This window comes from Podarcis gaigeae (assembly GCF_964106915.1).
Source record: "Podarcis gaigeae genome assembly, chromosome: 8".
NCBI lineage: Eukaryota > Metazoa > Chordata > Lepidosauria > Squamata > Lacertidae > Podarcis > Podarcis gaigeae.
This window is the reverse complement of record NC_139684.1, coordinates 71,969,253-71,994,310: the sequence shown is the minus strand read 5'-3', so window position 1 is coordinate 71,994,310 and position 25,058 is coordinate 71,969,253. Positions and strand designations below refer to the sequence as shown.

The window sequence follows — 25,058 nt, the reverse complement described above, 5'->3', positions numbered from 1 at the left end:
TGCGTGGCTATTCCCTCCCCCCCCCACAGGTGTAAAGAATAAAGACACAGGACACAAGAATTTAAGTTAATGGGCGAAAATGGCCACAACTTTATTGATTACAGGTAAGAGAGGTATTGGCTTTAGGCATTGGCCCCTAACCGACTATCCGGTCTAACCGGGAAGGGTTAAACACCAACAGGGGGAGCTACCTGAGATGCGTATCCCTAGGCGCTCCCCGAGGGGTTACCGCTCGGGGGCGCGCTTTAGGCCCTAGCCTCCGTAGGTTTCGGACGAGGCGTCGCCCCTCGGAGTCCTTTAACGAACTACCCTTCAATCATTGGGGGAGGTGATGGCGCTCCTCCCCCCCGACCTCATTTGCATGACAATACCCCGGCCAATGCCTACCGCCACACGAGCCGCATTAAGCAGGCTCGCCGCCAATACCCTCAGACCTGTAACCAATCCCTAATTCCCCTAAAAATGTCCGCAAGCCAGATATCGTTGCCGGCATCAGATAAATGCACGCCATCCCAGCGATAAAGCGTATCTTTGCAATATTGAATTTCGGGGTGTTTGATAACTCGTCCGCCCAACGCGGCCACCCTGCGCCCGACGTTGCGCTCCACGATTCGCCTGGCTTTATCCACCGCAGCGGGTTTCACCGCATCCCGCCAATGCCGCCTTTCCAACAAGGAAGACCAAAATAATGTAGTGTTAGCGTGAGACGCCTGTAACCGTTCCAAATCATTTATAATGTTCCACATTAAGTTCACCCCTTTCCTATATGCCAGGTCGTTCTCACCCAGTTGTATGACCAAGGCATCCGGGGCACCCTCATCCGCGATTTTTTGGGATATGACTGGGAAGAATTCTTCCCAACGCATACCCCGCCTAGAGATCCATGAAACTTTAACATAGTTAGGTAGCTTGAGGTCAGCGTCCCAACGCCTAAATTCCGCTCGGCGTTTCGCCCAATGAACGATACTGTGACCGATAATCCACAGTTGCACCAAGGCAGCACCTGGAAGAATAGAATAAGAGAGCCGGGTAAGGGGAGAGTAAAGACTAGCGGGGAATTAAAAGGGCTTACGAATGTAGCCCTTATATGCGTTGGATTTCCAGCGCCCCATTTCCATAATCCTCTCAGCAGGGAAGCCCATATGTACGGCGGTAGTCGCTGCCCCAATGCGAAAGGAGTGTGCGGCGTACTCCTCCTGTGGAAGACCAATGGCTGCCACTGCCTTACGCATGACTCTCGTGAACTGATGTTTGGAAAGAAAGGAGCCATCAGCATGAACGAAGAAAGGGCCATTAAAATTCGGTCTCACGCACAGATATTTTCTAGCATCTTTTACTGGGCAAGGGCCAGCCCTCTGGGTTGCCTGGAGGCGGATCAAGGTTCCCCTGCCAAGCTGATCGGTTTTGGAACTGCGGATTTTTAGCAACACGTGCGAGCTGGCAACTGTTACGTCCCCCAACAACAGGCCCCTATTGGCTGTAAGGTGTTCGCAGACCACCTCGCCAATGCGTAACGCCCCGAAAAATGCGAAGGAAAATGCTGCGGAGAATAATCTGGCCTCATACCTAGACCAACAAAGGACCCTAAGCTTCCTGCGTATTTGGGTAAGTATGTCAAGCGTTATGGGCCTTCTACCATCTTGGCCCTGCGGTCTGGCCCTGCACCAGCCCTCCAGCATTTTGCAAACTACAAAATGTGAACAGGGATCAACAGAGAATAAAGCTTTAGAAAAGAAAGATATCGCTGCCGAATGGATGTTGAGGGTTTTGGGGGCCCGACCCAGATCGCGAAGCTTAACCATATACTCGATGACTTCTGACTTAGATGGCGGCCTGCCAGGCCTAAACCTCTCCTTCTTCCTGCGGAAAGACGTAAAGTCTAGCCATGCCTTATTGTAAGATTTAAGGGTGGAAGGCGCCAGCGCAGACAATACTCCCTTTATTGCTTCTCGTTCCCAATACTCCAGAGGTGCTCCGGAAACGGTTGCGGCTGCTGCTGCGCATCCGGCGCCAATGAGCGAAAGCGTTCCATCTGGAAACGAGATAGAGCATCCGCAATGTTATTGTCTATACCAGGAACGAATTTGGCGGAAGCGTGGAGGTTCAACCGCAGGCATGAAAGAACGAAATACCGCAAAAGCGAAGCAACCCTTGGGGAATGCGCGGATTGCCTATTTAAGACCGAGACCACCGCCTGGTTGTCCGTCCAGAAACAAACTCTATGATTTCTAAACTGCTCTTCCCAGATGTGGATTGCGACAACTATTGGGAAGAATTCCAGGAATGTCAAATCGCGCAGTATTGGTTTACCTTGCCACGAGGGAGGCCAGCGCTGGGCGCACCACTGACCCCTGAAGTAAACGCCAAAACCTAGGGACCCGGCTGCATCCGAATGTACCTGAAAGTCCGATTGCAGCACCAAAGTATCCTGCCATAAAGATATGCCATTAAAACCATCTAGGAATTGCAACCAGACTTGCAGGTCAGACTTCACAGCCTTAGAAAGGCGAACCCTATGATGCGGAGACCGTAAACCCGCTGACAGCTTAGCTAGACGGCCGCAAAAGGGGCGGCCAGGGGAAACCACACGGCAGGCAAGGTTGAGGTGCCCCAAAAGGGATTGAATTTGCCTCAAGGTGACCTTCTTTAAGGGGAGCATTTGGCCAATAAGTTCTTTTAAGGCAGCCAACTTCTCGGATGGTAGCCGCGAAGTTTGGGCCAATGTATCCAGTTCGATCCCCAAATAAGTCATGGTCGTGACTGGGCCCTCTGTTTTTTCGTTCGCCAGGGGGACATCCAATTCGCTGGCTAGGGCTTCAAAAGCATGGAGCAGGGTCCCGCACTCACCGGTGCTCCTTGCCACCAGAATAAAATCATCGAGGTAGTGCCCTACCCCTTCGGAGCCAGTCCTGAACTTCAAAGCCCATTCTAAAAATGTACTAAAGGTCTCAAATGAAGCACAGGCAATAGAACAACCCATAGGCATGGCTTTGTCGATGAAGAAATCACCCTGGAACTTGAATCCCAACCAGCGGTAGTCATCTGGGTGAACTGGGAGAAGGCGAAATGCCGACTCAATGTCGCATTTTGCCATAAAGGCGCCCGTACCAAAACTCCTCACCAACCGCACAGCTTGATCGAAAGATGCATACTTCACACATTTCTTGGGGGATGGCGTCATTGACTGAGGCACCCTTAGGATAAGACAAGTTATGTATCATTCGAAATTCGCCGGGAGCCTTCTTAGGGACAATACCGAGGGGAGAAATATGCAAACCTTCAATGGGAGGGGAAGAAAAGGGACCGGCCACCCTCCCAGCCGCGATCTCTTTTTGGATCTTTTTTGCGGCAATGTTGGGTCGTTCAAGCACAGACTTCTGGTTGGGAGGACAACTAGCGTTGTTGGGAGGACAACTAGCGTTAGGGGTGAAGGTAACTGGGATTCTAAACCCCTTAGAGAACCCTTCATCTAACAAGCAGGCCGCTTGTCTATCTGGGTAAAGCTTTAACAGTGCTCTCAGGGGCTGTAATTTTATCGGGGAGTACGCCAGGCTGAGGGAAACGTTAGTACCGGGCCCCAGATGGTCCTTGTGCGGTACCAGCAGGTCCCGCGGGGGCACCTCGATTACCCCGTGTGAGGTGACCCCTGCCTCCACGAAAGGGCTGCTGCCTCCCTTTGTAGCAGTTGATTGCAGGGTGGCTGCCCAAGCACTTGTCACATTCGTGCATGTACTTACAAGCTGTGCGCAGGCAGGTACCCTTGTTGAAGTCCCAACACTGTCTACGGCGTTGCGACTCAACCTTACCGGACTTCGGCTGCCCAGAGGATTTCTTTTCGATGTTCGGTCCCACATGCTCCAACCAGCAGTTGTTGTCCTTTTGGTCCCAGCGCGTCGAGGAGAGCGTTGAGGCGTTCCTCCGGAATTCCTCATCATACGCCAAGGCGGCCTCATCGCCTGCCAACTCCCGAGCCCGCCTGACGTGCGCGAGATAAGCCGCGAGGTGCATGCCTCGCTTCGGATAACAACCAGCCACTACTGCCATAAAAACTTGATACCCGTTAAGCCAATTCTCGAACGTTCGTTCAACCCGAGGAGCCCTGTACCTCTTTTTACCGTAATACCTTCTTTTCTCACCCTTACCCTTAACTTGAGCTGGGGGTACCAATGAAAACATGTCAACGTAATCGCCATTCAATATCTTATTCCGCTTCCTCTTAGAGAGGAGATTCCCCAGAACAAAGTCTGTGGCTGCATGGGTTGAGACTTTAACGTCCTGGACCAGAGCGCCATCCTTCCAGTCAAGGGTGCCGTTAAAGGCTTTTCTGTGAGAATTGGCCCTCCTTTCATGCATCCACCGTGGAAGACCTGTGTCTTCGCCCTCCCCCCAATATGTCTCCAAGGGAGCATCACTATCCCCTTCCGAAGAAGAAGTACCTGTCTCATCGTCAGAATCTGAAGTATCTTCCTTCCTGCTCTTCTTCGACCGATGCTTCCTCTTCGACTTCCGTTTACGGTTCCGTGAGACCCCATCACTATCCCCTTCCGGAGAAGAAGTGCCAGTCCCATCGTCAGAATCTGAAGTCTCTCCCTTCCTGCTCTTCTTCGACCGATGCTTCCTCTTCGACTTCCGTTTACGATTCCGTGAGACCCCATCGCTCGGGGCGGGGTCATTGGTGACCTGGGTCGCCTGCTGTGGCAGTATCTCCTCGTCCGATGACGAACCCTCCGAGGAGCTCTGCCGCACTTGGTTGTCCTGGAAAACACTAGGCACATCCATTATCTCCTGACTTGGACCTGCAGAGGTGGCAGCCGGGGGTCTTGGCTTAGCCCTAGGCCTCTGAGCAGGTGCCTTGCCTTTTTGCTGGCCAGACTTAGGCTTTTGAGTACGCGCAGTTTGTTGACGTGTACGAGGCCTGCTAGGGACCTGCTGGGCCGTGGAAGCTGCGCTGGTAGATGGCCCATCCTGATCCTGCTGACTGGGGAGAGTATCCGGGATAATATCCTGAGTCACCTCAACAATGTTTGGAGAGGGAGTGATGGGTGCCCTACACTGGGCATAAAAGGATTGCAGAGCGGAAAGTAACTGGGCTATGGCCTGAGGATTGCCCGGACCTGTTGGCACCAGGACATTACCGGGCTGAGGTGCCTGAGGGTTACTGTTGCCCTCCATTGCAAACAGGAAGGCAAAAGCCAAAAGGCTGCGCGGCGCGCCGGGTTAGATTAGCACACCACCAGAGGCAGAACGATATTTAGAAAGAATCTCAAGCTGATTGTTTCAGGCTCGAAAACGTGACGGGGCGTGCTTGTCCACTTGGCCTATCTTAAAGTGATATAGTACAAAATAAAGGTAAAAGGAATATCAATATATATAAATTTATTTTTTTTTTATTTTTTTATTTTTTTATTATTATTATTATTATTATTTATTTATTTTTATTTTATTTTATATATATATATATATATATATATATATATATATATATATATATATTATTGTAATTTTTTTTTAAATTTTTATTTATTTATTTATTTATTGTATTTATTTATTTTATTATATCTCTATTTTTTATTTATTTTATTTTATTTTTTATTAGTTTTATTTATTTATTTATTTACCTATTTTTATAATCAAGCCCCAGCAATGACAATTTGAAAAAATTGCGTCTACCAGCGATCAGTGGCTGCAACTGAAAATAAGGATCTAAATTGAGCTAGAGAAAAGGGCTGCAATTATATTTTCTGCCGCTAGATGGCAGTGTCCGCCAAGAGTTTGGTAAAACCCCCGCAAGAAACTGGAGCTTAAGTCTCAGCACGCCACATAAAATAAAATTTAAAGCACACACCACACTAAATAACAGTAACTGGCAAATGCAGAAGCGATGCAATATGAATTGTGTATCAGCTTAATATAAATTAACAGCTAGGGGTGTAGGAATAAGGCTGCCCAGCTCCCGGCTAGCCGCGCTGGGAGAGCGTCCCCAGTTGGGGCTAGGGGGCGTGCAGCTAGGAAATCACAGTAATAATTCAGGCAGAACCACAGCAATATAAGTAAATTCCTAAACAAAAGGCAAGAATATAGAAAAAACGTTCTAAATGCAATTGCCAGACCCCTCTCCCTTAAACAAAATGGCTGCCGTAGCTTCTCCTGAGGCCTCCCAAGATGCTGGGAGAGCGTCCCCAGTTGGGGCTAGGGGGCGTGCAGCTAGGAAATCACAGTAATTAATTCAGGCAGAACCACAGCAATATAAGTAAATTCCTAAACAGAAGTCAAGAATATAGAAAAAACGTTTCAAATGCAATTGCCAGGCCCCTCCCCCTTAAACAAAATGGCTGCCGTAGCTTCGCTTGAGGCCTCCCAAGATGGCGACTGGCAAAACGCTACTCTGCCCTCACTTAAAATGGCTTCCCTGCCTTCACCACGTGGTTCAGAACTGAGACGCTCCTCAGGCAACCGGCAATGGGCAGAGACCCTCCCCCAAAGCGCTGACGACCGGCTGCATGCAGTATACAGGGGTTGCAGATGCCGCCTCTAGCACAGCGCCCAAACACCCCCCCAAAGGCGCCCACCGAAGCTCCCTTTTTCCGCCAGAAAAAACCTCAAGCAAGCGCTGAAGCGGCTCGCTGCTCGACGGTCCTTGGCGATGCTCCCCGGAGGAGGAGTAGCTGTGCTGGTAAGGGGGAGAGTAGCGTCGACGATTTGAAGGAGGCGCGGGGGGGCTAGAGGTCGAAGGAGAGTCTCCTGAATCCCAGCCGAGGCACACGGAAGAGGGAATCCAAATTAAGGCAGCCGCGCTAAGAAGACGATCCAAGTATTTGCGCTCGCTGCCAGGGAGAAAAGGGGCGAGCCAGTGGCTGCCCCGACCTTATGTGGCCTCTAGGAGGCCCGCCCCTGCCGCCAGCCGGTTGGCTGGCGCGCGGGGGTGTGACTGGGGAATCCCTGAATCGCGCGAGGCTGACCTCAGCCTCGCCGGAACGTGGGGGGTGACTGGGGAAACCCTGTAATCCCGCGAGGCTGACCTCAGCCCCGCGGGAGTGTGGGAGGGGTCGTGAGCCCGCAACTCCACCCCCTCCTGAGGATCGGTAGTGGCATAATGGCAATGGTGCCCACCTGAGAGGTGCCAGAACTTGAGTTCAGACTGGAAAAAAGCCCTGCACAAAAGCCCTGTAATTTGTCTTACATAATTATGGAAGTTACTTTGTAATTACCTTATCAAAGTCCATTCAATGAAAAGAAAGGCAATGCAAATGGGGGAAAATACACAATCAATTATATATCACTCTCAGACTCAAAGCAACAGCAGCAGCAAATACAAGTCATGTTTGCTGGATTGATTTCTCTTCCAGCTATCACCATCGTTTTCTTTATAAGCTGCTTTTCCATTGCTAAAGCTAGAGAGTTCCAGAAAGACATCTACTTCTGCTTCATTGACTATGCAAAAGCCTTTGACTGTGTCGACCACAGCAAACTATGGCAAGTTCTTAAAGAAATGGGAGTGCCTGATCACCTCATCTGTCTCCTGAGAAATCTCTATGTGGGACAAGAAGCTACAGTTAAAACTGGATATGGAACAACTGATTGGTTCAAAATTGGGAAAGGAGTACGGCAAGGCTGTATATTGTCTCCCTGCTTATTTAACTTATATGCAGAATTCATCATGCGAAAGGCTGGGCTGGATGAATCCCTACCCGGAATTAAGATTGCCGGAAGAAATATCAACAACCTCAGATATGCAGATGACACAACCTTGATGGCAGAAAGTGAGGAGGAATTAAAGAACCTTTTAATGAGGGTGAAAGAGGAGAGTGCAAAATATGGTCTGAAGCTCAACATAAAAAAAAAACTAAGATCATGGCCACTGGTCCCATCACCTCCTGGCAAATAGAAGGGGAAGAAATGGAGGCAGTGACAGATCTTACTTTTTTGGGCTCCATGATCACTGCAGATGGTGACAGCAGTCACAAAATTAAAAGACGCCTGCTCCTTGGGAGAAAGGCGATGGCAAACCTAGACAGCATCTTAAAAAGCAGAGACATCACCTTGCCAACAAAGGTCCGTATAGTTAAAGCCATTGTTTTCCCAGTAGTGATGTATGGAAGTGAGAGCTGGACCATAAAGAAGGCAGATCGCCGAAGAATTGATGCTTTTGAATTATGGTGCTGGAGGAGACTCTTGAGAGTCCCATGGACTGCAAGAAGATCAAACCTATCCATTCTGAAGGAAATCAGCCCTCAGTGCTCACTGGAAGGACAGATCGTGAAGCTGAGGCTCCAATACTTTGGCCACCTCATGAGAAGAGAAGACTCCCTGGAAAAGACCCTGATGTTGGGAAAGATGGAGGGCACAAGGAGAAGGGGACGACAGAGGACGAGATGGTTGGACAGTGTTCTCGAAACTACCAGCATGAGTTTGACCAAACTGTGGGAGGCAGTGGAAGATAGGAGTGCCTGGTGTTCTTTGGTCCATGGGGTCACAAAGAGTTGGACACGACTAAATGACTAAACAACAACAACAACAAAGCTATGTTGAAGGTGGCTTACAGCAGAAAAAGATTTACATAATTACAAAAGTAGCCATAAAATAAATAAGACACATCAAAAGGTACACAGCAAAATCAAACCATTTCCATATAAATCAAAACAACACTTAAAAATAAAAGAATATATATAAATAACAACAATATATTAATAACTCCCTCAGTAATACCCCAGCCCAAGAGTGTGTTGAGCAACCTCAGCTTTTGTAGCTGCAGTCAGTCAATGCCCTGTCCTCCCAGACCAGGTGAGAAAAGGCTAGCAAGGCAGGGAACAGATCTTCCAGGACTCACAGCTAGGATGGTTGATGGATATAGGATGAATAGCCGAAAATTAGCAATTTCAACTGCCATTTCAATTTTTGTCAGATTTCTCCAACAGGCAGGCCCAATACATTTTGGCACCTGAGGCGAACTACAGAATCATGCCTCTCCCACCCCTCAGTTTAGGATGCATAGTTGTCAACTTTTCCCTTTTCTTGCGAGGAATTCTATTTGGAACAAGGGAATTTCCCTTTAAAAAAGGGAAATATTGACAAGTATGTTAGGGTGAGATGCAGGTGATGGTGTGGAAGAAATTTGCTTTATCTGAAAAAAGTACAAAGCCAGACTTCTGAGCACAACTCCAGTGCACACCACTCTGTAGCCAGCACACAATGAAGCACACAAAAGTCAAGCTGTAGTGTTTCGTGCCCTCAGGAACTTTCAAGAAGTCACCTGCTTTTAGCATTCCAATTTTCAGACCCACCCCACCTACCCAATGCACCCAATAACACGCTCAGATATCAGGTTCAAATCCCAGCTTGTAAAGCTCACATGGTCGCCTTGAGCCAATTGCAGCCTCAGCCTAACCTAGGCCACATGATTATTGATAGGGGGGGAAATGTGCAAGCGAAGGGACCCTCTCCATGAGCTGCTTCTCTCCCCTGAGCAACAAGAGAGGCAGCTGACAGGCAGGGAGTAGGCAAGCAGTAAAGGATGTGCACAGGAGAGCTCACAGACAGAGGAAGAGGCAGCTATGGCAGAGGCAGCAATGGGTGGATCCGCCGCCACTCGCAGGGGGTCTAGATCTGCCACTGAAGCAGCATGCTTCATTCTGCGTCATGCAAACTATCCCTGCTAGTAAATAGCACTGATTTTAACCCAGGCTTCCCGGACAGCCTTAAACTGAACTGGGCATGGCCCAGAGAACATGCAGTTAGCTCCACATGCCCAGTGGTGCATTGGCCTTCCTCTTTTGCAAACAGCAGTTTCCAGTTCCCAACTCAGAGAAGTTTCAAAAGCAGTCTCGGATATGGAGATAAGCTGTTCAAAGCGGGAAACTAAAATGTCCCATTGAACTGTTCCCTAAACTAGCTCTCTGGATTTTGGCCGAGAAGAGCATTCCAAGGTCAGTTTCACTTTCTTTTTTCTGATTATGAAGAAAATTCCCAGAGGCCAAACTCTACTTCTCTGGAACTTGCTAATACATCTGCCTGGCAGTAAGATCCACAACATGTTAGTTTCCTATCCAAACAACAAGTCAGGTCAAGGACACTTCGGTCTTCTACCCCTGAGCAGCAGAACTGCACAAACAGAAAAAAGCTTGCTGTCTAGCTTGCCAGATTTTGTTGATAGCAAGTACCATAATTCTTACAGAATAATGTCTAGATAAAGCTGCCTCTTTCATTGATGTCCTGCTAATTATTAAGAACAACAGCAGCAAACAGGAGGAAAAGTTTGGCTTCACCTATTTCAATATTCAAATACATTTTAGAAACATTTGTTAAATGCTAACCTATAAGGCACATTGCCCAATCCAGTCAGTTGCAATGTTTTTCTGGGGCTGAGAGGATAGGCAAAGGTTCTCTGTTTTTTTATTTGACTCTTGCATTTTCCCAAAGCCCAGCCCTTATGGACTGTTGCTGCTTTCCTAATAGTTAATCGGGAGATGGGCTTTGACTCCTTCCGCCTATAAAAAGGGAAAGAGCAGCTGAGAGAAAAGGAGAGAGGACCAAATTCTTCTTCATCCAGCCAAGACAAGCTTACTTAGGGGCACAAGGTAAGATATTGTTTTGAACAGTGCCTTGTGATTCTAATCAGCTGCTGATCAAGGGAAGGATCTGTCTGAGATAAACAAGGATCCTTCTTGCCCTTTGTGTGTTTGGTGCCACTAGTATAGTGTTGGATGAATCTCTCAATTTTTGTTTCTCTTTCCTTTCTTTTTAAAAAAATCTTCATGAAAGGTTTTATTTTAATGCAATTTCCCTCGAATATACATATGCTTGAATGCAGTTCTGCCTCATATACATTTCCCTTAATGCAGTGCACTTTTGTATCTTATTTTCACTAATATATGCTATTCTTATGTACACTTTATCCAAGTATATGCATTTTTGTACATGCCCCTTAGCTAGAGAAGTGCAAAATTCAAAGAATGGTTGTGCTTTGGTTCATGTATTGATTTGGAGAGTGTCAATTTAGTCACCCGTAAATGAGAACTGAATGGAATTTCTCCTCCATCCCTGCACTAGTACTAGTTAGTACAGAAGACATTTAACTGAAGAGGGGCTGCAGTGGGTGGGCGGGCCTGCAAAAAGCTGCTTTAGGGGAAATAAGATCTGCCAGCTCTGATTGCTGTATCTTCTGCTTTGCTATTCATGTGATCTCGTCCCTTTGATTTTCTCCTGATTGGTTTCTCTCTTAAACCAAGCTTTCTGCTTCTAATTTTATTTTAAATGATGTCTGGGTGCAAGCTTCTCTGGGGTGAACCACCAAGAAAACTTTTCTCTAGTCACCATTTGCTTTAGCACAGATAGTGAGGGCTTAGAAGACTGTATCTGTGAAGAGGCAAAACAAAGTTGGGCAAAGTAGTCTTTCAGGAATGCCTCTAGGTTCCAAACTGCTTGGTGCTTTAAAGGCAAGCTTCACTACTGGAATTATGCCACAAACCAGACTGGGAGCCACAGTGATTGTTTACACACAGCCACAAAAGGTTGCCATCTGCTGAGCATGGTGGCTTAATTTTGAACCAACTCCAGTTCCCTTCATGCAATCTGATTCAGTAGGTTAATGAATCAGAGGCAGTTTTAGGGCGGTACAACCAGTTTGGATGCACTGGGTTGCAGGTGCCACGGGGGTGGGGGGGCGGGCATGGATCCGCAACAAGGATGTCAAATTGAGCATGAGAGATGGGGGGCACCGAATCTTAGCACTACAAAGGGCGCCGCTGAAATTTGAGAGCCCAAAGTTTGCCACTGAATGAACGCCTGGCGGATAGTGTTCTGAAAAAGGACTGTTAAAGGACAGTTCACACTCTTGTCAAGTTTCTGAAAAGTTATTGTTGCGACTGCATAGTTGGGAGTTCCCAGTAGAATTCAAAGCAGTGTTACGTGAATATCCTATCAGTGCAAGGCTTTCTGCTTGTGCAAGGGAACATTCTCCCCCTCTCCTGCCCCTGCCCCATCTCTCACAAATCTGTTCTAGGCATTCATCCAATCTCTAGGGCAGATTTGTGGGGAGGAGGGGAGAGTTTGGTTGCACAAACATAAATCCGTGTGGCGACGGAGGAAGTGCTTTGGAAACTGCCCTGCGTTTCATGTTGTAGGAAAGGCAACGTGGTTGGGTTTGTATTTAGAGTTGCATAAAACAATCTGTCTTAGTTCTTTCCTATATTCTTTTGCAGCTATGGCAATGAGGTTATTGTTCCTCTTGACCGGTCTGACACTATTGAGTGGTAAGTAAACTGGAACAAAGGCCACCTCCTCATTTTGGGGATGGCCAGTAAGGGAGCATGCGCTTTCACATGGCCTGGCATGGAGAAAATTTACTACACAAATGGATGTGAAAAGGGGATGCTGGTATACGTTCAGTATGAGCCACTTCCTTAAAAGTTATTTATTTTTTTTAAAAAATATTTCTTATATAGAGCTACACAGTCATCATTGAAAGACATTTGCATGAACTGTCCCCTCTTATTGTTTATACTAATTTGTTGCACCATGAGGGGAATACTGGCTGCCAACGTGGGGCTCAAACCCATGGTCCTGAGATTAAGAGTCTCGCACTCTACCAACTGAGCTATCTCTCACGACAAGCCTGTGTTCTAATTTTATGAGAGATGGAAGTAAATTTCACTATCCTCTTTCTCCATGTGATTATTCAGATGCTCATAGCTGTATGGGGTTCTTCCCCAGTATATATTATTCCAAATGTGGCCACACCATTCCATATATATTTGTGAACGATACTTGCGATACTATTTTCAATCTGTTTCTATTTTCCTCCTCTCAGGGCCATGTACAGCAAGTTCCCAAGGAAAGGAATTTGTCACAGCCTTCATGCTCAACATCAAACAGAATCGACGCAATACTAAGCTTGAGTTGCTCATCACTGGGTACCATCCTGCAACCACCGTCACGGTCACATCAAACAAAGCTACATTCCAGAAAACCGTTCCTGTCAATGAAGGGGAAACTGTGTCCATTGAGCTTCCAGCTTCCGCAGAGATGGTGGGGACGGACACCTTTGACAGGGCTGTGGTGATCCGAGCAAACCATGACATCTCTGTCTTTTCCCGCAGCCACAAGGACTATTCAACTGGTGCCATGGTAGTGTACCCAGTCGAGCAACTGGGCACGTTGTATTATGTGGTAACCCCAGTGGGTGAAATGGCAGACACTTTCAAGGAGTTTGCGGTTGTGGCCTATCAAGCAGCCACTAGGGTCAACATCCATTTGACGGGGTCTGTGACATTCAAAGGACGTGTTTATCCCGCCGGGAGCATTCTGGTTGTTAACCTCAAGGCCTTCCAAGCAATCCAGCTGCAAAGCTTGCAGGATCTATCTGGCACCAAGGTTGAATCAAGTGGACCTGTGGCTGTCTTGAGTGGGCACAGCTGTGCCAAGAACCACACACACTGTGACCATGTTGTTGAGCAGCTCCTGCCCGTTTCACGCTGGGGTGCCGCCTTCCTTGTGCCCCCAGTGTCCTTCCAGAGCAGATATGATATGGCGTATATCGTTGCATCCCAAAACACTTCAGTCACATATCAATCTGGACCCACAGCAGGAAACTATAATATGAGAGCTGGAGAAGCTATTCAGTTGAGCGTCCAACCCTCTCGGGCACTTTACATCTCAGCCGACAGAGGAATCCAAGTCCTTTTCTTCTTTGCTGGTGCATCAAGAGGAAGCACGATCTATGACCCATTCCTCATCAATATTCCTCCACTGACAAGCTACTGTAGGTCATACCGCATTGAGGGAATGGCCGGATTTGATAATTATGCAGTTATTATAGCCAAAACCTCAGAAACCAACGAGATCACATTAGAGAAGAGGGCTATTGAAAACATCCAGTGGAGACCAATCCCGGCCACAGAATACTCCTCTGCTCAGCTCAGCTTGGGCAGAAAAGCTAGTTCCCTCTCCCTGGAGCACCCCAGCACTCCTTTTGGACTCTTCATTTTTGGAGGCTCATTCCGCGATGGCTATGGCTCCATAGCCCTTTGCTCATCTGGTAAGTATTGAATAGGCTATTAGGGAATGAACAAATAGTTGACAATAGTCTTGACCAGGCTTCTTCAACCTTGGCCCTTCAGATGTTTTGGCCTACAACTCCCATGATTCCTAGCTAGCAGGACCAGTGGACAGGGATGATGGGAATTGTAGTCTCAAAATATCTGGAGGGCTGAGGTTGAGGAAGCCTGGTCATGACTCTTGGATAGGTGGACTTGCAAAAAATTCTGCATTGTTTTTCTGCCTCAGAAATGCCCCCCACAGCCACTGCTTCTCCCTTCTACTGCAACTCTTTTCTTTTCCTGCCCTATTCTTGACTGTAATCTGTATGTGGCTCCTTCACTTTGGAATCCCACACATGAAATTATTGCCACATTTGAACTAGGGATGGGGGGAGAAATTCAATTTGATCACACTCAAAGATGAACCCACATAATTTACACTTTCCGGAACAATACATGAACCAAAACACAACTACCCATTGAAATTCACACTTCTTCAGATTTTGCATTGCAGTCCCCCAACCAACACATGTTTACAAAAATGCATAGGGTTAACTGTACACAGAAGTGTACACATGCTTTTGGTGATACAGTATCATTCCCGAAACCTTCGTTTGTAGCTAGGTTCTGTGGAAAATGTGACCAAATTTACAAAATAATACTAAGGGTGAAAAATGTACAGTGAGCTGTCCAAACAGTTGCCACAAATATTCCCATGCCACAAAAGCACAAATGACATAAAAATAAGGCCAATGTCACATTTGATGACTGCTAATTGGAACCCATCTGGCAGTTCCTGTTTGTACCCAGTTTATTTCCTGTGCCACTGGGCTACAATGAATTAAAGTGCTGGGGCACAAAACTACAGTCATACCTTGGTTGAATATGCTTCATGTTGAGCGTGTTCAAGTTACGCTCTGCTGCAACCTGGAAGTAACGGAGCGCGTTACTTCCGGGTTTCACCGCTCACGCATGTGTAGACACTCAAAACGACATCACGCGCATGCGCAGAAGTGGCGAAAAGCAACACGCGCGTGCGCAGACGTACCGTCACTAGTTACGTTTGCTTCTGGATGTGAATGGGGCTCCAGAACGGATCATGTTCGCATCCCGAGGTACCACTGTACAAGCCACTATGTCAATAGAAAAATGTTCCTCAGAAGTGAAGGAATTTTGAATCATTAATTGACCTGAGAACAATCCTGACTTTTTTTTATCAGTGTTTGATCCAGACACAACCGTGGCTCCATTATCCTGCCCTGAGAACAGCCACTTTGAGGCCTGTGGAAGTGCCTGCCCAGCCACCTGCTCTCACAGAGCTGCTCCCTCTGAGTGCACAGAGACCTGTGTGGAAATCTGCCAGTGCAATAGAGGCTACGTCCTCAGTGCTGAGAAGTGCATCCCAGTGGAGAGCTGCACCAACACTTCTATGGGTATGAACTGCAATGCAGGGCGGGAGTGCTGGGCTCATGAAGACAGCCAGACTCTCTGTAAGCGTTATGCCAAATTACATAGGGAGTATAATATTTGACTGCTGAGACCATATAACACCAGTCTTTGAAAGACCTACATTGGCTCCCAGTACATTTCCTAGCACAATTCAAAGTGTTGGTGCTGACCTTTAAAGCCCTAAACAGCCACATCCCTGTATACCTGAAGGAGTGTCTCCACCCCCATTGATCAGCCTGGACACTAAGGTCCAGCTCCAAGGGCCTTCTGGCAGTTCCCTCACTGCAAGAAATGAAGCTTACAGGGAACCAGGTAGAGGGCCTTCTCAGTGGTGGCGCCCGCCCTGTGGAATGCCCTCCCATCTGATGTTAAGGGGATGAGCAATTGCATAACATTTAGGAAACATCTGGAGGCAGCCCTGTATAGGGAAGCTTTTAAAGGTTTAATGTTTAACTACCGTATTTTTTGCTCTATAAGACTCACTTTTTCCCTCCTGAAAAGTAAGGGGAAATGTGTGTGCATCTTATGGAGCGAATGCAGGCTGTGCAGCTATCACAGAAGCCCAAACAGCAAGAGGGATTGCTGCTTTCACATCATAGCAATCCCTCTTGCTGTTCTGGCTTCTGAGATTCAGAATATTTTTTTTTCTTGTTTTCCTCCTCCAAAAACTAGGTGCGTCTTGTGGTCTGGTGGGTCTTATAGAGTGAAAAATACGGTATGTTTTTATATATGCTGGAAGCTGCCCAGAGTGGCTGGGGCAACCCACTTAGATGGGTGGGGTGTATAAACAACAACAACAACAATTATTGACTGGAAGGAAAGAGGGGCTTTTACTCCCTCAATCTTTTCCGTCCTTACTGGAGCCTTGAATTACTTTGCTTTTCTTGATTTTTAAAATATGTAATCACACCTGACTACTTTTGAACATTGCGTTCCTTCAGGTCCCACTGACCCCCCAATAGACTGTCCTGAGAACAGCCACTTCGAGACCTGTGGGAATCCCTGCCCAGCCACTTGTTCAGACAGAACTGCTCCCAATGAATGCACAGATGCCTGTGTGGAAATATGCCAGTGCGATGAGGGATACATCCTTAATGATGAGAAATGCGTCCCAGTCAAGAGCTGCCCCAGCACTTTGACAGGTATGGACTGCAATGCAGGGCAAGAGTTCTGGGCTGATGAAGACTGTCACATTGTTTGCAATTGCTACCTCAAATTAGAGACGGTTGTGTGCAGAAAGACTTTTTGTGAGGCCAAGAAGAAAAGCCTCAGGCACTGTAGGGGATGGATGCTGTGAGCATTCAGAAGTAGCTCTGCTGCCAGAGCTGGGTTAGGAGAGGCGCATATGGAGGTGTTCAAAGAATCAAGTGAGGCCAATTTGAGCCCTTGCGGGTGTCAAGCCTAGCCTGCAATTTAGCTTGATACCAGTGGCTCTCACGTTTTCAACTCAGTTGCTGCCTCGCGGACCAAGACACAAAAGACTTTTTCACCCTGCCATCCTTAATTAGAGCAGCAACTGCATGCAAGGGTTTTGCGGGTGGCAAAAAGGAATCAACTTTGAGGTCATTCTGTGGGTGAAGATGCAACCTTTTCTTACAAATCCCATCTCCTTCCAAGGTCAACAGGCTTCATTTTGGGAAGATGTCAACTCATGCCCCTGTCCCTGAGGTCACATGGCTTCCCCTGTCCCCAACCTCCATGAGTAAGGTATGAACATCTGTCTGATGCATGGAGATTGTGGTGTTCTGTGACCACAGGGGAATAAAGCAATAGGCATTCCACCATCCCTGCCTAAATCTAATTGTTTTTTTTTTTTTTACAGTCCTGAGCCACATGCAAATCAATTTCATTGAGAAGGCCTAGTTTCACTAACATGGGAGATATTTTTTTCTCCCCACTTTCCCTGCATTTTAAAAATAGCAAATATATCATGTCCTCATATGCAAGGTCCAGTGGTACCTTGGGTTACATACGCTTCAGGTTACAGACTCCGCTAACCCAAAAATAGTACCTCGGGTTAAGAACTTTGCTTCAGGATGAGAACAGAAATCGTGCTCCGGCAGCGCGGCGGCAGCAGGAGACCCCATTAGCTAAAGTGGTGCTTCAGGTTAAGAACAGTTTCAGGTTAAGAACGGACCTCCGGAACGAATTAAGTACTTAACCCGAGGTACCACTGCACTTCTGACAGTTCAACCGTTTCAGCTGCCGCTTTTTGTCCTTTTCCTTGCTCCAGGATGGCCCTTTTGTGACACGGCAACTAGAACACTATTATGCATTAAAAATCTATCCCACCTATTTCTCCAAAGAGACCCAAGAAGCCTAAGAAACAATACAAGAAACAGAGCAGAACAAAATTCCTAATATTCATTCCAGTTAATAAATTAGCAACCCTTTTAACAAATCTCAATAACCCCAAAACAATGTAGAATGGTGCTAGGAAATTTTATGTAGTATTTTCAATGGCCTAATATAAAAGCCAGGTTCTTACCTCTTGCCTGACACAGTAGAGCGATGGGACCTAATGGAACTTCCTCGACAAGCCATTTAATAAGGCAGGTGCCACAACAAAAAAGACCCTACTAATGGAGCTTTAAGGGACTTGGAAGAAGGCCCTAGATGATTGCAGTACAGTTGTACCTTGGTTGTGGAACAGAATCCATTCCAGAAGTCTGTTCGACTTCTGAAAATGTTCGACAACCGAGGTGCAGCTTCTGATTGGCTGCAGGAGCTTTCTGCACACAGTCGGAAGCTGTGGAAGCCACATCAGACATTCAGGTCACAAATAACATTTGCAAACCGGAACACTCAATTCTGGGTTTTCAGCATTCAGGAGCCAAAAAGTTCAATTCGCAAGGCGTTCGGGATCCAAGGTATGACTGTATAATAAAAGGTTTGACTTGGAAATTTGCTGCAGAGAGTGTGCCCCAGAACAATTTCATTCCTGAATGCAGCCTTGAATAAGCTTTGTTTTTCCTTAACTTTGTTTTTTATCACACCTGACCAGCTTTGATCGTTCTTATTCCTCCAGTTCCCACCTCAGCCCCAGTACCCTGCCCTGAAAACAGCTACTTTGTGTCCTGTGGAACTCCATGCCCAGCTACCTGTTCCGACAAAACTGCTCCCGAAACGTGCAATGATACCTGTGTGGCGGCCTGTCAGTGTGATGAGGGCTACGTCCTTAGTGCTGAAGCCTGCATCTCAGTGGAGAAGTGCCCTTGCATTTACAAAGGGGTGAGCTACAGTGCAGGAGAGGAGTTCTGGGCTGATGAAGGCTGTCATACTCACTGCAAGTGTGACTCCAAATTAGGAAAGGTTACGTGCACCAAGTCCTCCTGTAAGGCCAACGAGAAATGTGCCCTGGTGAATGGCATTTGGGGCTGTCATCCCATCAGCTATTCCACCTGCATAGGAACTGGAGACCCTCACTACACCACCTTTGATGGAAAGAAATTTGACTTCATGGGAACCTGCATTTATCAAATGGCCGGAGTCTGCTCCAAGGACCCCACTCTCACCCCATTTTTTGTCACGGTGGAGAACAACAACCGAGGCAGCAAAGCGGTGTCCTTCACCAAAGTGGTGACACTAGAGGTCTACAACATGACCATCAGTCTGAGCCAAGAACATCCACAGAAGATTAAGGTACATATGCCGGGTGATAAGAAGATTGGGGCAGATTTAAATTCAGCATTTGATTTTTGGTTCAACCAGCTCTTCAATGTGCAATGAAGTCCTCAGGCAGGGCCATTGCACCTGATTCTTAATGTTAGAATGTCAATAGTCTTTCTGTTGTGGTTTACAAGGCTAAAGGATGTGAGGCTAGGACAGGAAAATGTGCTGAATGAGGAAATTGTGTTCTGTATTGTGTTATACTGGATACCAGCAACAAAGCAGAAAGATACAAGGCAGTAGCACCTAGGGATGCAGAAATGTTTTGAATTAGTTCACATTTAAAGGTGAATACCAAATTAGGGACGCGGGTGGCGCTGTGGGTTAAACCACAGAGCCGAGGACTTGCCGATCAGAAGGTCAGCGGTTCGAATCCCCGTGACGGGGTGAGCTCTCGTTGCTTGGTCCCTGCTCCTGCCAACCTAGCAGTTTGAAAGCACTTCAAAACGCAAGTAGATAAATAGGTACCGCTGTGGCGGGAAGGTAAACGGCATTTCCGTGCACTGCTCTGGTTCGCCAGAAGTGGCTTAGTCATGCTGGCCATATGACCCAGAAGCTGTACGCCGGCTCCCTCGGCCAATAAAGTGAGATGAGTGCCGCAACCCTAGAGTCAGTCACGACTGGACCTAATGGTCAGGGGTCTCTTACCTTTACCTTACCAAATTAGCAGTTTCCGAAACAATATGCAAACTGAAGCACAGCCATCCTTCAGAATTCACACTTCTCCAACCATATAATGTCTTTAAAAATGCATTTAGTAGGGGAATGTAAATGCAGATAGTATTGAAAATAACATATGGAAACACATCATATTAGGGAAAATTACTTGAAACTGTGTACATTATTCAAAACTGCAAACAAAAATGTGTTTATTGGGAGAAGTTGGCACGTAAATTAGCTTTTTCTTTAAAGACCACAAGTTGCTGCAGAAATGTAGAGAACTTGGCATGCTAACCCTGCAGATGTAATGAGGGCCAAAAAGTTGTGTGAGGAGGGAACTATGATTAATATCATTTCACTGATGTGATTCATAGATTCATAGAATGATATAGCTGGAAGGAACCACCAAGGTCATCTGGCCTAACCCCCATGCAATGCTGGAATCTTTTGCCAAATGTGCAGCTTGAACCGACTGAACTACCCCAGATCTAACAAAGCAATTTATAAGCTGCTGGTCTCAAGTTCAGCTCAGACATGCAAATCGGCACCTCTGGTTGTTGCCTAAAAAATCCACAATCAGTAGTCTGAATGACTACAGACCAGTTGCACTGACTCCAATCATCATGAAGTGTTTTGAGAAACTGGTGCGCCGTCACATTATTTCCTGTCTTCCATCAACTTTTGACAACTACCAGTTTGCATACAGGGCAAATAGATCCACGGAAGACGCTATCACTACCACTCTCCATGCTGCTCTGTTCCATCTGGAGCAGCCGGGGAGTTATGTGAGGCTGCTGTTTGTGGATTTTAGCTCTGCTTTTAACACTATCCTCCCCCATAGACTGGTGTCCAAGCTAGAGGCGATTGGACTCTCCAACTCCACCTGTCTCTGGGTTTTGGACTTTTTGTCAGAACGTTCTCAGAGGGTTAGAGTAGGGTCACATATGTCCACAGCCCTTAGCCTTAACACCGGCTCACCACAGGGTTGTGTGTTGAGTCCCCTGCTCTATACTCTCTATACGTATGATTGTACAGCCATTTATTCCAGCAACAAAATCATCAAGTTTGCTGATGACACTACGGTGGTGGGGCTCATTTCAGGAGGGGATGAGTCCGCCTATCGGGACGAGGTGGAGCGGCTTTGTGCTTGGTGTGGAGAGAACAATCTGGCTCTTAATACGACTAAGACCAAGGAATTGGTGGTGGATTACAGGGAAAAAAAAGGCGGACATTCAGCCCTTGTATATCAACGGGGAACGGGTGGAGAGGGTGGCGGAATTCAGGTTTTTGGGAGTGACTATCGATCAGGGCATGACTTGGAGCGCAAATACCACTGCTCTGGTGAAGAAGGCCCAGCAGAGAATTTATTTCCTCAGACTTTTAAAGAAGAACAATCTGAGTGAGAGACTGCTGGTGTCCTTCTACCGAGGCTCCATAGAGAGCATTCTCACATACTGTATTTGTGCCTGGTTCTCCAGCTGTACAGCTAGGAAGAGGAAGGTGCTCCAGAAGGTCATAACCACAGCCCAAAGGATTATTGGTCATCCCCTCCCATCTTTGGAAGAACTGTACGGTTCCCGTTGTCTTAGGAAAGCAAACAATATCCTGCAGGATGCATCTCACCCGGGACACAGTCTGTTTGTACTACTGCCTTCTGGCAGGAGATACATAAACATCAAGTCAAGGACAAATAGACTGAAAAATAGTTTCTATCCAAGAGCTGTGGCCTTCTTAAATGCAGTAACTCGATAGTGTGACCTGGGAGTTTGATGGGTGTGGGTGTGGGTGTGGCTGGAATGTGGTTTGTTTGGTTGTTGTTGTTGTGTTGCTTTTGTTGTTTTTAAGGGATAGCATCCAATTTCGTTGCACTTGTGCAATGTTGCACTTGTGTAATGACAATAAAGAATCTATCTATCTATCTATCTATCTATCTATCTATCTATCTATCTGTCCCATCTCTTGTAGAAATTGCTGATTTTAAATGACTCCTTCATATGGTGATTATAATGTGAGAGACATATCGGCTTTCTGCCTCAAGCATGCATGCTACTTTCCCAAGCTGAAAAGGCATTATACATAAAATCTGTTTTCGGTGCATGTTCTTAATAGGCAGGCCATTCCATGGCTTCTTGAAATTGCCATATGACAAATTTTGCCCTGTAAATCTGTCTTAAGTGGGACGTTTTTTTCCAAGGTACTAGAGAAGAGCAGTAGATAATCTTGGGTTGGGGGAGTTCAAGCTTTCTAAAAGTCAGTGGCAAAGTGATATCAGCAACAAGGGATTGGCATCTGTTGATGACCCACAACCCAGCCTGGGTCCACTGACAGCTGCCTCCTGGACCTGCTCCACCTCCTCACAATGGCTACCTACTTGTACACCCACCTCACTGTGTATCTGGCCGAGACAATAGTGGTGATTATTAAGAGGAGCAGTAGACACCACCATTGCCTGATTGCTCACTGGCTCTCTGTCAGACAAGCAAGGGAGAGGAGCAGCAGTTGGCAACAACGGAGATCAGGTCATATAGTACTTGGAGGTCAAGCCGTCTGGCCCTGGAGATTTGCCCAATTTCAAGTTCTGAATGGCATGTTCAATCTCTTGTCGTGTTATTTTGCTGTTCAGGAGTAATCTATTTTCTTGTGACAATTTTTTCAATCCGTTTTTCCTCAAAAATTGTTCAATCTCAACTTCATTCTGCGGCCCTTGAGTATATAATTTTTTAAAATATTTTTGAAAACACTTTCTAATCTCCACGGGGTTCTGTATACTTCTTCCTTCAATTTCCAGATTTGTTACTATGTTCAATTTTTGTCTCTTCTTCAACTGCCAGGCCAGCAGTTTCCCACATTTATTTGCCGATTCAAACGTTTTTTGTTTCATTGATTTAATCTTCCATTCTATTTCCTGGTTTATCAGTTTTGAATATTGTGCCTGATGAAGTTTAATTTCTCTCAAAATCGGCTGTGACTTCGGATTGGCTCTTAGCTTCTTCTCTAGTTCTTTAATTTTCTCCAGAATCTTGTCTTTCTTTTCATTTTGTGTCCTTTTCCTTATGGCATTCTGTTGTATCAAGAACCCTCTCATCACAGCTTTGCTTGCGTCCCAAATTGTTCTTTTTTCCACCGCGGTGTTCAGGTTTATTTCAAAATAGTCCTTTATAACTTTTTGGGCCTTCTTAATGATCTCCTGATTTCTAAACAAATTGTCATTCATCTTCCATCTAAAGGAGCCGGTTGGTAATAATGTCATGTCCATTTTCAAGGCATTATGGTCGGAGCAGGTTTTTGGGCAGATTTCCACTTTCCTGACCTTAGGTGCCAGACCTCTAGTAATCCAAATTTGGTCGATTCTTGTCCAAGTCAGTTGAGCCTCAGAGAAAAATGTTCCTTCTTTTCCTAGGGGGTTCTTGATTCTCCATATGTCAATCCAGCCCATATTTTCTGTCATTTCAAAAAAGGTCTTTGGTAGTCTGCCATCTTTGATAACTTTTTGACTTTGCGACTTATCCATGTTAGTTGATACAATCCCATTCATATCTCCCATCATTATGATGTTGTCATAGTCCAGATATTCCAGCATGCTTTCATGCAACTTCTTATAAAATTCCGATTTCCCATCATTTGGTGCATAGATTCCTAATATCAAAATTTTTTCTCCTTGATATTGTATTTCAATTGCCAAAATTCTGCCATGTTCATCTTTAAATAAGAATTTAGGTGAAAGGCTCTCTTTTGCATATATCACCACTCCTCTCTTCTTCACTATGTCTGAAGATATAAATTCTTGGCCAAGTCTCTTATTTATCAGCACTTTTCTGTGGAGCCTAGTCACGTGGGTTTCTTGCAGGCAAATAATGTCCAATTGTTCCTTTTTTAATATGTGAAAAATTTTCCTCCTTTTCTCCGGAATGTTGCAGCCATTTATATTCCAACTCAGAAGTTGCAGAGACATCCTGGATAGATCTGGTTATTTTTCTGGGGGTGGTACCTTTTTCGCTGAATCTTCAGAATCCAAGGGTGCAGGTACCTCTGGTGTTTCGAGCTCCGATGGTAATCCAAGTTTTTTATGAAGGTCCTCTCCGTATTGGTTCAGAAATTTGTCTCTGTCTTCCAATGTTCTAATTTTGATCTTCCTCCCTCTGAAAGTAAAAGATAGTCCTTGTGGAAAATCCCACCTAAAGATGATGGCGTTACTCCTCAAAAGTCTTGCTAATTCCAAATATTCCGATCTCAAATCCAAAAGCTGTTTGGGAACGTCCTTGTATAACTCAATCCTCTTATCTAAAATGTCCAGTGACTTTCCGTAGTGTAGGCCCAAAATATTGTCCCTCTCCTCCTTTGATCTCAGTGATATCAAACAGTCTCTGGGCTTGTCTTTTTTTGTCAGTCTTCCAAGTCTGAAAGCTGATGTAATCTTAAAGTCCGTCTCTTCTAGGTTCCAGTGCTTGGAAAATATTTTGGTCAGAAACTCAGCCAGGTTGTCCTCTTCCACTTCGGGTATCGATCTAATCCTTAAGTTGGTCTCCCTACTTCTCAGTTCAATCATCGAGAGATAGGTCTGATGTTCACCAACTTGTTTGTTGAGTGGCCTCACCTCTTTTTCTAACTTTCCCAGCCTTTGGCTGGTGTCTTCAACCAATTTTCTGTTCTCCCCTGTAGCTCCCTTCAATTCTGCAATTGTTTCCACGTTCTGTGCCACTTGTCCAGCTAATTTATTTAAACATTCGGTGTTTTGGTCTATTTTAAAAGTTTGCTCATCAGCTTTTTTATCCAAGGATTCCACTTTCTTATCCAAAGATTCCAATTTTTCATATATTTTTTCTAAAATGGAGGCAGCTGTTCCTGAGGCCATATCTTCCAATTGTAGTTCCTCTGTTTCTCCTTCCCCTGCACGTGGCAGAGAAGCTGCTGCTTCCTCAGAGAGCACAGTGGGTACCGAAGATCTGCGTTGCTGCAAGGCTGAGGCTAAAGTTGTTTGTCTAGTTCGCGGTCTTTGTTCTTTTTCCTTTTCTTTTGGCTCCTTTTTCTTTGCGCCACTCATTCCAAATTTATCTAAGGCTCAAGGTCAAGCTGAGTTGTTCCCATGAGAAAAAGACAGCCCAGATGGTAACATTCAACCAGGAGACCGGGAAACAGAAAGTATGAGGATGTCACTGCTGTAAAGTCCAAAACCTCTAGGGGGAGCTTAAAAAGTCTTTCAGAAGGGAATCAATGAATACAGTTCACAGAGAAAACAAAACCCATATC

General features: G+C 46.0%; 1 protein-coding gene across 1 annotated transcript in view; it reads left to right on the top strand.

The window, feature by feature from the left end:
- The window catches only part of LOC310850527 (IgGFc-binding protein-like), a 62,443-nt gene that overhangs the window by 25,455 nt on the left and 11,930 nt on the right, over positions 1 to 25,058 (top strand). Inside the window, exons 11-17 of the mRNA XM_083752048.1 lie at positions 4,403 to 4,749; positions 10,480 to 10,574; positions 12,198 to 12,248; positions 12,806 to 14,032; positions 15,254 to 15,466; positions 16,424 to 16,624; positions 18,511 to 19,124. Coding sequence (XP_083608174.1) covers positions 4,403 to 4,749; positions 10,480 to 10,574; positions 12,198 to 12,248; positions 12,806 to 14,032; positions 15,254 to 15,466; positions 16,424 to 16,624; positions 18,511 to 19,124 — 2,748 coding nt within the window. The remainder of the gene's footprint in view (positions 1 to 4,402; positions 4,750 to 10,479; positions 10,575 to 12,197; positions 12,249 to 12,805; positions 14,033 to 15,253; positions 15,467 to 16,423; positions 16,625 to 18,510; positions 19,125 to 25,058) is intronic.